A 16,463-nucleotide genomic window follows, 5' to 3' on the forward strand; every position below is an offset into this window, starting at 1 on the left:
AGGATTATTAGGTGTGAGGGAATGTGGAAAGGAGCAAATTAAGGCACCTCAGGGACAGGAAATAAACGTGCCTCTTACTTAGAAAAGAAAACTAAATGTTCCACATCTCAGAACTGATCAACCCTACCCATCTGACTTCAACAGACAGGGCTCTTTCCTGTGAGCTAAACACTCTTCCCGTCTTTGCTGAAGCATGCAGTTAGGGTTTAACTGGTCTCTTGTCTTCCTACGCCAGAAAAAGTAAGAGAAAAAGAAAAGTCCATAACATATCAACAAGACCAGTTAAATAAGAAGTAGGTGCCAATTTTCAAGAATGAAAAAAATGTCATCAAAATATAGTATATTTTAATAGCTCTATAAATTTCAAATGACAATAAGAGATCTTTGTAGCAATAGTCTACATCGGGAGATATTTTTCTTCACTTCCCAGCAAATACTGAAGTATTTAAGACTTCAGTAAATATAAAAACAACATTTGTCACCAAATTATAGCAAATCTGCCCAGCAAATAAGAATTACATACACTTAAGAATTCCTGGTTTTGCTGATGACAAAACGGTATTATCTTACCTACATTTTGCTAAGATTATTAATAAAAGCCAAATCCAGTGAGGACTAAATACAAAAATTTATTATTTCCACACAAAACTAGTCTTGACTGTATCTTACAGCAAATTACCATGAAACTGATTCAGTGCCATTTTTAATTCTGCTATATGATTTTAGCTGATAGCCTATTTTCTGTAGATGTGATGACCCTTTTTCACTGTTTTCAAATATAGCTCCTTTTGAATCATTTAACTTTCAAGTCGTTATCCTAAGGCCTAAATTTAGTGAAAGTAATAAAGCTTAAATTTAATCATTTATTCAATAGGCATTCTTAAGAGTCTGCTATGTAAAGATCTCTTCTTATTCAGAGGAATTTAGCCATAATTCTGCAAATTCTCCCTAGAATTCTGCAAAGAAATGATGGAAAGAAACTCGGGAGCAGCCGTCCATCTTTGACTGTATCTCTACTTAGCAGGGTCCCTGATCATCATTTTCCCTACAGTCTCATTATTTAGTTTAGTCTCTCTTCTCTATTTGTCTTGTTATTCCCAAACATCTTTCAGGGTTTTTTTCTTTTGGAAGTTACCAAATTTGTTCATTTAACTAATCCTATACATAATGAAAACATTATTTGGGTTTCTGTTCTAGAGAAAAGTTATTGACCTGAATTAGGAATTTGAGCATAGCTGCAAGCTATCCAAAAAAGACATCTAAGTGAGAAAGCACTCCCACCATAAAGAGAAAAACGTAGAAAACGTTGCAGAACATTTTATGCCTTTATTCCTCCATAAAGAAATTGAATTATTTACACATTATGTGTAGACCAAGGTAGACGCTTGAAAGATAAAAGACAAAAGGCACTGAAATTATGGGAAAATAAATATTTTAAAATACAGTGGGTTTATTAGATTATTGCATTCGTATTTAATCTCCTCAGTTCTGTGAACACAGAAAATGGAAAGGTGAAAGATGTAAGGTAATTCAGAGAAAAACACTAGTTAAATAATGATGGGACAAAGGAAATTAACATGCAATAAAAGATATTAAAGGGCTTCAATACATGGAGTTTGCCTAAGAAAAGAGCAAAGGAAAAGCACAGCTATAATTATTTGTAAGGTGACTGTCAAAAACAGATTTTAAGCAACAAAGCCTTGTATAATAAACAAATCCAGCTTGTCTGCAGCAAAACTGTTAGATCAAGTATGCAGACTACAAAGGTTAGCACTTTAGAGGTGAAGGTTTGGGGCTGATCTACCTGAACTAAATACTACAAAACCGGGAAGAGGACGGACAGAGTGCTGACTGCTTCTCAGACTTTACTCCTTGAACTCAGGGCCGTCCCTCGCTGGTCACAGGGTGTCACTGTCGCTGTCCTGGATGTGCCTCTCCATCTCAGCCCCGACCACCCTCCTCAGTGCGGCCTGGTTCCTCCAGCACATTCACACAGAGACACGTAACGCCCCGTCATACTCTCACACAAATGCCTCACACACTCACATACCCATACACAGACCCGTGTACTCACAAACACACACATGCTCACAAATACTGTCACACACTGATGCGCTCTAACATACTCATATGCACACTGTCCCACGCTCACATACACTGATACACACTCACAAGCTGATACACAGACACACACCCATACACACACTCACACACACTCCCTCTCCTTCCTGCTGGCCCTGCAGGTCCCTGATCAGGTTCCCTCTGAGCTGCTCAGCCTTTGTCCTGGTGCCCCAGCTCCTACCGGCTAAGCCACAGCCCTCCAGAGAACCACACACCAGACTCTCCTGCCCACCCACCTGACTCTAAGATTACTGAGAACAGAAACTGTGTTCTTCCATATCCTCTTAGCACAGTGCCTGGCTTATAGTGAGAAAATGTTTGTTAATAAAGAAATGAACCCTTGATGATTCTGATCTGATCTGATTCTTCTGAGCCGAATTGCAGGGATGTCTCTCTCTCTCTTTCTCTTTCTCCCTCTCTCTCTCTCCCTCTCCTTCTCTCTCTGTTTCTTTCTGAAATAGTTTATAATTCAGTCTTTAATGTGACTATATCTAGTCTAATTGTATTACTCTTGCTATTTCTCTTCATACATGCTGCTGTACTATTAAAATGCAGAAGCGGGGCTTCCCTGTTGGCGCAGTGGTTGAGAGTCCGCCTGCCTATGCAGGGGACGTGGGTTTGTGACCCGGTCCAAGAGGATCCCACATGCCACAGAGCGGCTGGGCCCGTGAGCCATGACTGCTGAGCCTGCTTGTCCGGAGCCTGTGCTCCGCAACGGGAGAGGCCACAACAGTGAGAGGCCCGCGTACCGCAAAAAAAAAAAAAAAAAAAAAAAAAAAAAAAAAAAGCAGAAGCGTTGCAATTCTCAAGATTGGCTGCAAAAGCCATCTTTACCTGCTGGTGGAAGCCCAGGAGCCCCTCTCATTGCTGTGGAGGCAGCCCGCTGGCTCTGGTCCTTACAGAAACGCCAAGTTGAGTTCTACTCAAAATAGTCAGCTCGAGCTTCCTAGAAGCCCTTTACAGTGTGGTTGTTTTCTTTATCTCATTCAATCCTAGGACAAAAGAGTTACTAGAAGGAGTGAGGGACATATTTCTTTAACCTCTGGGCATGCAGTGACTTAGTATTTAAAGGGAACGTTGTGACACAGGTGCTTTGTCATATTTCACACTTTTAATTGTACCACACGTAGCGGAGCAGATATTCTTCTTTCCATCTATGGGGTCCTGGAAATACTCGCAGGTAGAGTCATGCAGATGAGATGTTAATTGCATGTGATTTCACTGATGATTGAAGGTCATGGAGTTCTGAGAAATAGTCAAAACATCAAAAGGTAAAAAGAAAAAATATAGCCATATTGTCTCCCTTAGCAAAAATATCAAGGATTTCTAGAGACATGGCATGGAAATTGGCTTAAGCTTTTGATCTGTTGTTAGAAAAGCTTTCAAAACTTTCATAAATTTTAGAAGTCAAAATTCATATATCTAATGAAAATTATTTTCAATATATGCTGTTGTTGCTTGTGTAAAATTTTTCTGTGAAGGCTGGCATTCCCTCACCAGAAGAAAAAACGTTTTTTTTTTTTTTAGAAAGCTGTGAGCCTCAGCAATGCCTTTTTATTGTATTAGAGGCCCCGTGATCAGAAGGGATTGTTTTCTGGGTTCATGAGGAAAAGCCCACCAGCCAGACAAGGAGCCAGGCCTGGCCCACATGAGAATCTGCTTTCTCCTTGGGCACATGCTGTGTCTGACACCACAGAGGACAATCCCTGAAGGATGCAAACCATAGCTTTTGCAAGGAAAAATCACTTTTGTGATTTGAACATCGGAAGCGTTATTTTCGTCAGAATAGAACTCCGTGGGAGACTGCATGTTCTTTTTCTTTATTTTCTAACAACATTCTATGGTCTTGATAAAACTAAGAAAAAGTGACAAATACGGCTTGACATCTCATTGATCAAACCCATTTTTGATGCTAAGGCGGTGTGACAGAGCACGGCGAGAAAGCATTACCCAGGTTTGATGACGTTGGCTGTGGAACAGAGCCGTTGATACTCATATCCTTGGAGTCAAGCGAACGTGTCACAGATAACGTTTTCATGGGGAGTTCAAAATGCCAGGGCAAAGGCTCAATGTCATCCACGGAGAGGAGCAAGAGATTTGAAGGAAATCTATATTAAACTGCTCTAGTACAGACTTACGCTACGTGAAAAAGTCAGAAATTTCTCTGGATAAGTATTAGTGGAAAGCTCTTATCCAATTTCTGTGCAGTGATTTGGGGGCTTGGCCCAAAATGTCTAACCTTTCGGATCTCTGCATATAAAAATAGTTAGAAGGCTTGTGTTCCAATTCTGTCTTGGTGCTGACCCATGATAGGATATGAGACCCAGTTATGACACTAATCCTTAGTCATCTCATGCACAGAGGGCTTATATTAGGATCAAGCTCATCCATGATTGTGAAAGCATTCGATACTACAAGATTTTATGTAGGTGTAAGGTATTCAAAGGTTTCAAGCAAAGAAAAACCGCAAATATAGAGAAGTCGGGAAGTAATGGGAATAAAAAGAGAGTGATCTAATCAATATCTTAGATAATTGGAGTTTTCTAAAGGGGAAAGTTATTTTTAATATCCTCTCCCTAAATTTTTTTAAGTGAGGATGGTCTACTTTTGAGATTTGTAAAAGGAAATCAATCACATTCTTTTGCTGATCTATGATCCACTGCAGTTCAGAATGACGGGGATCAGACCTTCAGTCCGCACAAATCCAAGTTACATTCAGGAGTGCAGTCATGTGTTTAATCTAGTTCGACATTTTTCAGCTATTCACTTATATATTTTTATTTTGTATTTAATTTTTCCAAGTAAATTCTTTCCTCAAATTAAATCAATCTAAAATATACTGGATAGTAAACAAATCTCAGTCTGTTATTTATAAATAAGATAAAGTGCATTGGAATAACTTAAAATAACTTTAAAATACAATGTTATAATGTCAAGGGAAACAATTGTGGAGATTGTTTTATTTCACTGCTTAAATATAGCTTTTTAGTTTTCTTAAGGTAGATTTTTTAATGCTCACTACTTACCTGGGAAACTGGTTCAGGAAACATTCTTTCTCCATTATTCCTATGTAGCCTTGCCTGACTTCCATGGCATGTGCTCATTTTCAGAGCTGGAGGCCGAGGAGTGGTGCAAGCATCTCTGCATGGAGTGTCTGGGGACCAGGCTGAATGACATCAGCCTCGGGGAGCCTGATCTCTTGGCGGCAGGAGTGCAGCGGGAACAGAATGGTGAGTGTGCGTCTCCATCCTTCCTTTCTTTTAAAGTGCACTGGGAGTTATAGAACTTTGAAAGCGGAAAGGACCTCAGAAATGTTTCAGACCAGTCCTAGGGAAAGTAAACTGATCAACCTCAGCTGTTAAGGGACTTTCTCAAGACTGCATGCCAACTAGAAAAATACTAAGGTACAATCCAGGTCCCCTGCCTTCTTGCTCTGTGACATTGTCATTTATCTCAATAAATAAGTTATCTCAACAATAAGTTTATTCATTATAAAGAATCTAATTCCCGCATATACTTTAGAGAAGACCTGAAATTATAACAACATCCAATGCCATCCAATGCTTTTTTAGGTTTATTTTGTTTAATAATCCTAAATTGATAAAAAGGGTTATATGTGCTTTTAATATATAGTAATTATTTAGTTAAAGAAGGTAGTATTTGATACATTTAAATGATGCTCTAAAAGTACATGGTACCATAAAGGAAATTGGCAGTCTTACACACACACACACATACACACACACACACACACACACACACACAATCATGATCACTGAGACCCTTCAATGTTTAGCGTTAAAAGGAAAAACTTAGCTGGAAGGATTTCTTTTCCCCAGGAAGTACCTTCCACGTGGGTGAATTTCTCTCTTTGAGTCCAAGGCCATGGACATAGCCATTGCTCCAAGCTCTTCGAGTCTACATACACTTTCTTTAAAATGCTTCCTCAAGTCCAAATAATAACATCTTTCCTTTGTTTCTTTTGGCCATTGAGAACTAGCTAAAACTTTTTAAAAGAGTAATTTATACCATAGGACAACATGAAAGCCATAAATCTCGACAGAATATCTAAATTAAAGACTCTACTATTGCCAGCTCAAAAATCCCAGTGAATATGTGTTTACATGCTGCCTGGAAGAGAAGCACACATACACAAATTGGCACAATTTGTTACTTGCATTCCCCGATTTTGTCACTTCCTAATCAATAGACCTCTCCCGTAAACAGGATAACTCCATTTTAAGTCTGCCCTGAAATAACTACCAGTAGTCTATAAAATCCTATGCTAAAGACTAAGAATGCTCTTTAGCTAACTTGAACCCTCTCCCTTGAGCCCCAGGATTGCTTTAGGGACACACCTGTTCTTTTTACTACATGTAGGGAAAATATTTGTTGTTTTAGCTAACTAAAGTATTTTTAAAAATAATATTATCTTTTAAAGCTGTCCTTCCATAGTTTTCAATCATAACACCTCTTAATATAAACAAATTCTTTAACTTCCTAATACATGTTTTAAGTCATTAATATGTTCAGATTGGAATCAATCCTTTATGAAAGATTTGTCATCACAGATTTAGGTTTTTTCCTTAAGGCATTTTAGTGTTAAATTCTATAATTTCTTATTCATCAGAAACATTATTTTAATGTTTTACCAGTGATATGCTGGGATTTAGTTTGAAATTTCTCCTAAGAGATGAGATACACATGCATGTGTGGAGAATTGATGTAATAAATTACATTATGGTGGCTTGTGGTGATCTTGTGGTATCCCGTCATCAAGGGAAGACTCACTGCTCAGTCCTGACCACAGCATTTTTTTTCTGACATTCAAAATTGCTACTTCTCCTCTAGTGTTTTTCTGACTCTTCAAACAGCTTGGCCTTATTTACTCTGAGACTAGCAAAGAGTAAACATTTGTGCAATTAATTTTTAAATGTGTAATGTATGTTGCTAAGATAAAAGTGGTTATTGATTAAATTCTTTGCTATAATCATTTTTCATCTAGTGCTGTCAGCTGCTTTCCTATTGATTCAGAATCCCACATAGTATAGGTGAAAATAAGGGAACACAAGTACACACACACACACACAAACTTATTCTTAGACTTCAGATAACACTGCCACAAAAGAGTGCATACTAAGTAGACATTTTGAACTTTAAATTCTTACAACTTCCAGAATCTTCACATCTTTCAGTTGTATTTAAAATAGCCTATGCTGACCTTAGAAAATATTAATGTAAGTTGTTAAAATCATAGTTATTTAGAAAGGAGTCACAATACATAATACCAATTCTAGAAAACAAATGTTTCATGTTAATCATTAATAGCAGAAGTAAGCATCACAACCAAGAAGCGAGTCACTTGTGTGAAGTTTCTGCTGTTACAGTTGGAAGTAGACTCAAGGATATGTCCATTTTGCTATTGATACAAGAGATCATTATCCAAAACAAAATGGAAAAATAACCTCAGACTTTGCCGTCTGGTTAATGCAGAGTCAGATTTGAGGGTTTAGTTTTCTTCAGAACCAAGAGTCCCTGCTTATGAATGGTCTAGAATTGGCATGAATTCCTACTTTTAGCCTAAGAATGTGTGTATAACCTTTCTGCAGAAGCAAAGCAGTATTCCAGTGTTGTTTCTAAATTATTTACTTAGGTTGCCATAGTAACCATGCTCCCTACATTCCACTCAGAGTCCCTTTTATGTCACTCACTCATTCATTCTTCACCCATCAAACATTTTTGAGGCTATGCTATGCAAGAACTAAGCTGAGGAAATGTAGAATTATATAAAATAGGGCCATTACTTTTAAAAAGCTCACAGAACAGTGAGGGAGACAAACCTACAAACAAGGTGTATTGATCAATGTTTTTTAAAATAATGCTGTGTTCTTGGTCACACAAAATCTCAATAGCACAGATCTGGAAGTGTGTCTTTATCATTCATGCATAGGTGGGTTGGCTAGGTTTCATTGGATTTAGGCTGAGTAATGCTGAGATTGGCTCCAAGCTGCACATGATGTCTACATCTCTTCCGTGTATATCTCTTCCTCCTGATGCTAATGGCTACCTAAGGCATGTTCCCAAAACAAAAACATTAGGGCAAGAGATCAAGCCCAAACTTGCAACATAATTTAAGTCTCTGCATTTGTCATGTCCACTGACATTCATTGACCAAAGCAAATCCTATGGCCAAGCCCAAAGTCAAGGGGTACAAAAAAAGTACACCCCACCTGTGAGGCCATGACATGAGTTAGAAAGTCTGATCTAATGTGGAGAGGAAGTGAAGAATTGAGATAAATGATACAATCTACATGCTAAAATAAAATTAGAAGTGCTATGGTATAGGTATGATCAGTTCTAATCAGAGCAGACTACCTTTAAAAAAAAAACTTATTTTTTATTCCTCTAAATAAGCCTTCTCAATCAGGCAGGAAGTCTGAAATTCTTAATGTCCATCAGTAATTAAAGCCAGTATTAGCAGGCCTTTATTCGTTTGGAAAATAGCCAGTTAATGACAAAACAATAACACCCGTAACAGTAAAACTTTCTCTATTTTAAGGGTCTTTTCCCCAGTTTTTCAAAAATGATTTGGGGTAAGCCATATTCATACGTATACACATACTTTATGACTAGTCATGAAAGAGTGTTCCAGGTTATTTTTTTTTTTTTTTTTTTTTGTCCCTGGGATAACACTCAGCAAAACTAACTTTTACATGGGGAGAAGAAATTTCACATACCTATGTTTGAGCTTCCAAATGCCATCCACACACTCCTGTATTTCCCAAAGTGAGTTCCAGGACATACTGCTCCTACTACTACTATATGCCTTCTGCAGTGAGGGAATCAGCAGAGTGAATGTAATATTATATAACACTATTGTGAGTTAGATTGTGTTCCCCTCCAAAATAAGAGATGTCAAAGTCCTAACCCTCAGGATGTGACCTTATTGGGAATAGGATCTTTACAGAGAACCAAGTGTAAACAAAGTCATTAGAAAGAGCCCTAATCCGATATGACATGCAATACGTCCTTATAAAGAGGGGAAATTTGGACACAGAGATGGATGATGTGAAGAGGCACGGAGAGGAGACGGCCATGTAACTTGCGTGGTGCATCTACCAGCCAAGGAAGGCCAAGGATTGCCGGCAAACCCCAGGAGTTAGAAGAGACGAGGGAGGATTCTCCCTCTAAAGCCTTCAGAGAGAACCTAGCCCGGCCAACGCCTTGATTTCAGACTCCTAGCCTCCAGAACTATGAGATAATACATTTCTGTTGCCTTGAGCCACCCAGTTTTTTGGTACTTTGTAACAGCAGCCCTAGGAAATTAATACCAACCCTATATGATGGTCACCGTATGCATGGGCAGAATACAGCTGTTGAGAAGTACTAGAATAAAGATCTTTTTTAACTCTGTATAATGCGGCATTTCCCATACTCATTTTACCTATCTGTCTTTTTCTACGCATAACCCCTGTTCATAGCTTGTGGATATTCATATCTGTTCCATGAAACAGGTTGGAAAACGCCAGTATAACCAGTGGAGGTGCTTATCTACAGGGAAAGCTGAAAGATGATGGTGATGGGAGCAGCCATCCTGGCAAGAATAAGATGATACTCATGGATGTAACACAAAGTCCTGAGTGGGCCCTAAATATGTGCCTTCTCACCTTATCTTGTATTGCTAATTCCATTCTTTGATTGCTGTCGACATTGCATATAATCAATAAACTAGGTCAAAACACCACTTTTCCCATTTGGTCCTCAGTATGCACTACAATGGAATCAAGGCCAATGCCAAATATATTTCTACCTCTCTTTGAAAGAGATGATTCAAGGAAAGCAAGGGTGTTTTGTAGTGCTTCCCTCCCTACACCGCCAAATCTAAGTGATCCATTGTCTAACTCTGGCCATATCGTTACAAAGTGAGATGCATACTGGGAGAAATATCTTGAAGCACCAAAGGACCTGTCCTCTTTCCTTTGCCCTGGAAACATGCCCTATACAAACACAATGATAACAAAAATGCAAATTTCAGAAACATTTGTAATTATGTGAAAGGAGAAGCTTCTGGGGAGAATGCTGAGTCCAGAATTACTGGTATCTCCCAACTACAGGCAAAAAGAGGGACTTTGAAAATAAGGTAATGCCTTGCCCTTACCCTTTCCCTGGGAGTTTGAGTGGACACAGACACATGCTTCTATCTCCTCATGTAAATTGGAGGCTACTACAAGAACAAAGACTAGAATTTGATTCTCTGCATGGAGTTTGATGACAAGCATAGGAAGAGATGGAGAGATGTGGTGGAGGGATGTTAGCAGAACCTAGCAAGGTGTAACAAGATAAAGCTACACCTCAACTGTCTCAAAACTGATATGGCATGGATGGGGTGCCCAGGCTTCCTGTTGGCCCCCACTGGACCCCAGATACTCTCTGAAAGCAGGACTTGCTGTGTCACAGGAGAGCAAGTGAAGTAACTCCATAGGGAGATGGGTACATACGAACCAGATAAGAGGACCATGTTTCCTCTGCTGACACCTGGGAAAATATCAGTTCTGAGGGTTTTCAAATCAGCCCGGATGAAACGAGGAGGAAGCTCAAAGATTGAACTTTGATCAGAAACTGGGTTAAATGAGTCCTCATTTGACAGAAAACAAACACAAATATACACACACAAAAAGAGGAAAGAAAAGAAAACCTCAGTATACACTAATGAGATTTCTTTTTTTTTCTTTTGTAATGCTATGAATTTTATTTTATACATTTAAAAGCATAATTCTGAGAAGAGTCCATGGAGTCACCAGACTGCTAATGTGGTTTGTGGCTCAAAAACAGTTAAGAACGCTGACCTCAAATTTGTCTCACTCTTCTGTGCTCTGTTAATTCAGAGCATTCATGTGGTCCATTATACTTTCATACCAAAGCTTGTTTAGATTCAGGTAGTACAAATTAGCTTCTCTAGGGCTTCTCTTCATGGACCTCCTGGATATTGTGAGTTCCCTTTGAGTAGGTAGGAATGTTTCCTACCATTCTTGTACTTGGCTTCTGCATTTCTTCTTTCACTCCAATTGTCTAATCCTGTGTTTCTACTGTATTAGACTCTCCATCCTTTTCACCGGCAGAATAAAACCTTATATTTCTCCCCCTGGATATTTCAGTAAGTACCGAGTTTTTTGGACCCCAAACTCTGATTTCTTGAATGAGTTTTGCAACTTTCTGGCTCAGTCCGGGGAACTCCATTTCTTCTCCCTCCCACCAGTATAAGCATTCAGGGGCCGAGATTTCATTTTTGATATACCCAACTTTTGGTGATCCATTTTGTTCCTGCTACAGTAAAACTATGGTGTCAAGCTTGAAAGTCAAACCTGTAACCTGACGAACATATGTTGCCAAACAAACTTAGTACATCATCAAGTTCTGTCCCACTTCTCATAAGCTCTGGGGCCATGGTCAAGAGACTGAAATGCTCTAAATCTCAGATTCCTGCTCTTTGGGATGATACTGATAGTACACGTCTCATAGGATTGTTGTAAGGATTAAATAAAATATAGCATGCAAAGCAAGTAGAACAGTGCCTAACAAGAAAGTCCATATTTCTCTGGAATATTGTGCATGTCTCTGTCACATTCACATCAAGTGTGTGTTAAACAAGAAAATTCTGGGCCCCCAGCCACACTCTAAAGCAAACATCTCTGGGACGTGGGACCAGATATCTCTATTTTAATAACCCCAGGAACCTAACATGCACTAAAGTTTGAAAACTCAGGGTAATAAACTGTTGATTATAATCAGCTTCAAAACATCTACCAGTCATTTTAGGAATCTCTTGCAAAATTTTCTTGCAAAGTTTCTTGCATTTCTTACAAAGTTTCAAAATTACTGACATAAATTTAATCACAACATCCTTGTAGTATCTTCTTAATACCTGTCTACACTGTAGTGATAGCTCCTTTTTTACTTCATATAGGTTATTTTTGGCTTTTTTTCCCGTAGTCAGCATCATCAGAGATTCACCTATTTATTAAACCTTTTTTTCAGTATGTTTTAAAATGTATTAATTTCTGCTCTCATTCACTATGACTAATCACTCAGTTGCTCCACAGTTTTGGATTTAATTACAGGTTCTTTTTCAAATCTTTTGAGGTGGATGTTTAGAGCATCAAATTTTAGCCTTTCACTTTAAATATATATTTTGCAAAGCTCTACATTTTTCTTTGAGCACAGTTTAAAATACTAACTGTAGTAATAACAGTCCCAGAGCTCAGATTATGATATAATAAATGTTAAAATTGGAGGGAATAGTGTTGGGGGAAATGTTTTTTAATTTCCATCTGCCATAAAAGAAAAAATCAAAATATTATCTCTGATTATAGGCTTTGTAAATAAAATAAAATTTTATATTACTTAACAGAGATTCAAATTACCCAGAGTAACTTAACAAAAAATAGAAAACCTAAAGAGCCCTATGTCCATTCAAGAAATTTAAATTAAAAAAAAAAAGAAATTTAAATTAAAATTATACAACTTCCCATACACGAACTCCAGTCCCATACAGTTGCACTCTTGAATTCTATTTAAAGAAGAAATAATATCAATCCTATGCAAAGTTTTTTGGAAAACAGAAGAGGAGGGATGATTTCACAATTCATTTTATGAAGCCACTATAAGCCAGATACTGAAACCAGAAAAAGCCAATGCAAGAAAATAAAATTCCAGACAGATATCTTTCATGCATATAAGTACAAAATCCTTTTAAAAATTAGAAAATGGAATATTAAAGTAGTACTTAACAAGATAATACACTCTGATCAATATTGGTATGTATGCCAGAAATGCAAAAAAAATCCCAGAAATCAACCATTATGTGTCACTACATTAATAGGTCAAGGGAGAAGATCAAATGATCATTACAATTGATTCATAAAAGCATTTGATAAAATACAATATTCATTTATGAAAACAACTCTCAAAAACCTAGGAATAGAAGGGACTTTCAGAAACTGATGGACATCAATGTAAAACCTTCAGAAAATAGAATTCTTGAAGGTAAAATATTGAATGCTTTCCTCGTGAGAAAAGGGAAAAGATATCCTCTCTCACCACTTCTATTCAATATTCTACTTACTCTACTTAAGGTCCTAATTTGTGTGATATGACAAGAAAAGAAACTAAAATTATGAAAATTAGTAAGAAAATAAGAGGTTAAGATAGTGTACCTTGAAAACGCTAAGGAATCTATGAGAAAACAACTACAACTACCTGAATTCAGTGATGTTGCAGGATAAAAAGTTAATATGTATGTATTTATATGTATATATGTGTGTATAAATATTATATAGATATAACTTATCTATATAAATATAACATTTACACACATATATATCACATATATATTATCAGTGAACAATTACAAATATGATAGTATCATTTATAATACCATTTTAAAAAATCACATACTCAGAGATAAAATCAGCAAAGACCTCTACCGTGAAAACTAAATACTGCTGAGAGAAATGAAAAGACATCTAAATAAATGTAGTGATAAGCCATTCATGATTGGAATAGTCAATACCGTTAAGATGTCAGTTCTCCTTACAGTAACCTATTGATTCAACACAATTCCAATAAAAATCCTGAAAGCCAGGCATTTTTTCTAGAACTTGACAAGTTAATTTTAAAGTGTATTTGGAAGGCAAAGGACCAACACTAGCCGAATTATCTCAAAAAGGAAGAACCAAGTTGGAATGTGTACCCTTTCTAATTTCTGGACTTATTATAAGTGACAGTAATCAGGACAGGATAAACAAATAGGTCAGTGGAACAGAACAGAAAGAAAATGATCCACATATATGGATCAGTAATTTTTGACAAGGGCACCAAAGCCCTTTTTGATAAGCTTATTGGTCATTTTGATGAGAAAAGGAATATTTATTTAATAAATAGTTTTAGACTGACAGGATATCTATATAGGAAACAATGGACCTTAACCCCTACCTCACACCATACTCAAACATCAATTTAAGGTGGATGCAAATTTAAGGTAGGCTAAGATTTCTTATATAAAACACTGAAAAAAAACTGTAAAAAGAAATAATTCGGGCTTCATCAAAATTCAAACCTATGCTCCTCAAAAAACACCATCAAAAAAAGTTAAAGGGGGCTTCCCTGGTGGTGCAGTGGTTGAGAGTCCGCCTGCCGATGCAGGGGACACGGGTTCTTGCCCCGGTCCAGGAAGATCCCATATGCCGCGGAGCGGCTAGGCCCGTGAGCCATGGCCGCTGAGCCTGCGCGTCCGGAGCCTGTGCTCCGCAACGGGAGAGGCCACGACAGTGAGAGGCCCGCGTACCGCAAAAAAAAAAAAAAAAAAAAAAAAAAGTTAAAGGGAAATAAATAAAAAATAAAAATGGAATGCCACAAACTGGAAATAAATTAGTGCCGTGCTGAGCTTCTGGCTCACAGGAGGCTACTAAAATAGGCAAAAATAACCTACAGTGTTAGAAATCAGATCAGTAGTTGCTTCTGGGGGCCATGGGCAGCTGGAAAATAGCATAAGGGAACTTTCTGAGGTGACAGAAAAGTTGTGTCTTGTGCATTTGTCAAAACTGAATAAACATAAATAAGATATGAACATTTCATTGTGCTTCAATATACCAGTTACTGTAAAAAATAAAATGCTAAAACTGCTATGAGCGGGTAATATAATATTTAACCTTTCAGTAACAAAGGACTTATTAGAAAAATTAAAACTATTTTCCATTTTATGGCCGTAAATACCATAAACAAAATTAAGGAAACCTGAGATGAAGTCTTTGTCATAAACATGGTAGGAAAAATTTGTAGTATATAGAATTCTTAATATCAACAGAGAAATAGTAAACCTAGTTTAAAAATCTGGCAGAGGACATTTATGTAAAATGAATATATAAAATATGTTTTTTAATTGGAATATGGATTGGTAAGGGATTTCTGGAAAGCAATTTGGCAGTGTGTGGTTCTTAAAAGAGTTTATGGCATTTAATCCAATAATTCAGATCTTAGTACCCAATGTAATTTAATCAAGGGTATTAAAATGATCCAAAATGTATATATAAGAATAAAGTAAACCCTATGACTCAATACAAAATGAGTGAATTTTTAGCAAATTAAGCTGAAAGTTGGTTATTTTCTTATAGCCTAATTTATATCAGATAAATTGACTTAACTTCAATATTCATCAAATAGATAATTATTAAATGAAATATGGCATAGCTATACAGTAGAATATTATGCAATCATTAAAATTATATCCCCAAGGAATCCTTAATAGCACCTGAAAATTTTATACTATAGTAAAGGCAATATAAAGGGTTCAGTACTTTATATTCTGTATGATTATAAGTACAATATATGTGAATATGTTTGTATATTAAGATACACATTACTTTAACAGATTATCTCTATACAGTATAATAGCAGTTGAATTTTTAATGATTTTCTGTATTTACTACAATGAACATGATTTACTTGGAAATGCAGATAAAATGCTGTCAACAGTAATTTTTTTGTAAAAAAATAAATTAGTTCCTGGGGGATTAAAAGATATTACTGGGTTTTTTTTTTTAAGTGCTGCCATTTGATATAAGAATTGCAAGGATTCCAATTCACAGTGTCCATTGAGCAAATGGCACCTGGCAACTGCATTTATTGCTATTGCCACGTTATAATAAAATAAATTTTGACAAATTTCAGTACTCTGGTGGAAATGGAGTCACAATTTCTGAAGAGTTCCACAAATTTTGACACACATAAATCATGTTTTGTTTCATTGCTGGCTTAATTGCATTATACAGATCTCAGGATGTGTCTAAATGTGCAAATATCTGCTTTCTCAGTGTGGCTCCATTTCTAAGGCTGCTGAAATTGAAGGCTGACCACTGCAATATCCCAATATTACAACCATTTGGAGACAAGAATGTAAAGTTCAGAATGATCTTGAAATATCGCATTATTTTCTGAGTAATATCTGGTTCTATTGAATTTTGTGGCACTTCATATGACCATTAAAAACAAAGCATATTGTATCAAACAACGGGGTGAACCTAAATTCGAAATTGAGATGAATACTCATTAATAAATTCCAACACTCCCAAGCATGCATTTAGTTTTTCAAACACCAGATTCTTGTGGACTTACTAATTAGTGGTTAATATTAGACCAATAACTCTGGTCCTTTGACTAAATAACATTTAGTAGACTGTTTATTAATTTAGTATTAATATTAAAATTTCATGTTTGGAATTGGTATGTAACAATTGTTAAATATAGAGCCTAGAGTGGGACTTTCTTGCTGTCTCAGAAATGTACTG

The 16,463-nt window shown here is 36.8% G+C and overlaps 1 protein-coding gene across 1 annotated transcript in view; it reads left to right on the top strand.

Moving 5' to 3' along the window:
• DOK6 (docking protein 6) overlaps window positions 1-16,463 on the top strand; it is a gene marked incomplete at its 3' end in the record, with an annotated part of 407,521 nt that overhangs the window by 245,284 nt on the left and 145,774 nt on the right. The window contains exon 4 of the mRNA XM_079717704.1: window positions 5,232-5,351. Coding sequence (XP_079573830.1) covers window positions 5,232-5,351 — 120 coding nt within the window. The remainder of the gene's footprint in view (window positions 1-5,231; window positions 5,352-16,463) is intronic.

Source organism: Hyperoodon ampullatus, assembly GCF_949752795.1.
Source record: "Hyperoodon ampullatus genome assembly, chromosome: 13".
Lineage (NCBI taxonomy): Eukaryota > Metazoa > Chordata > Mammalia > Artiodactyla > Ziphiidae > Hyperoodon > Hyperoodon ampullatus.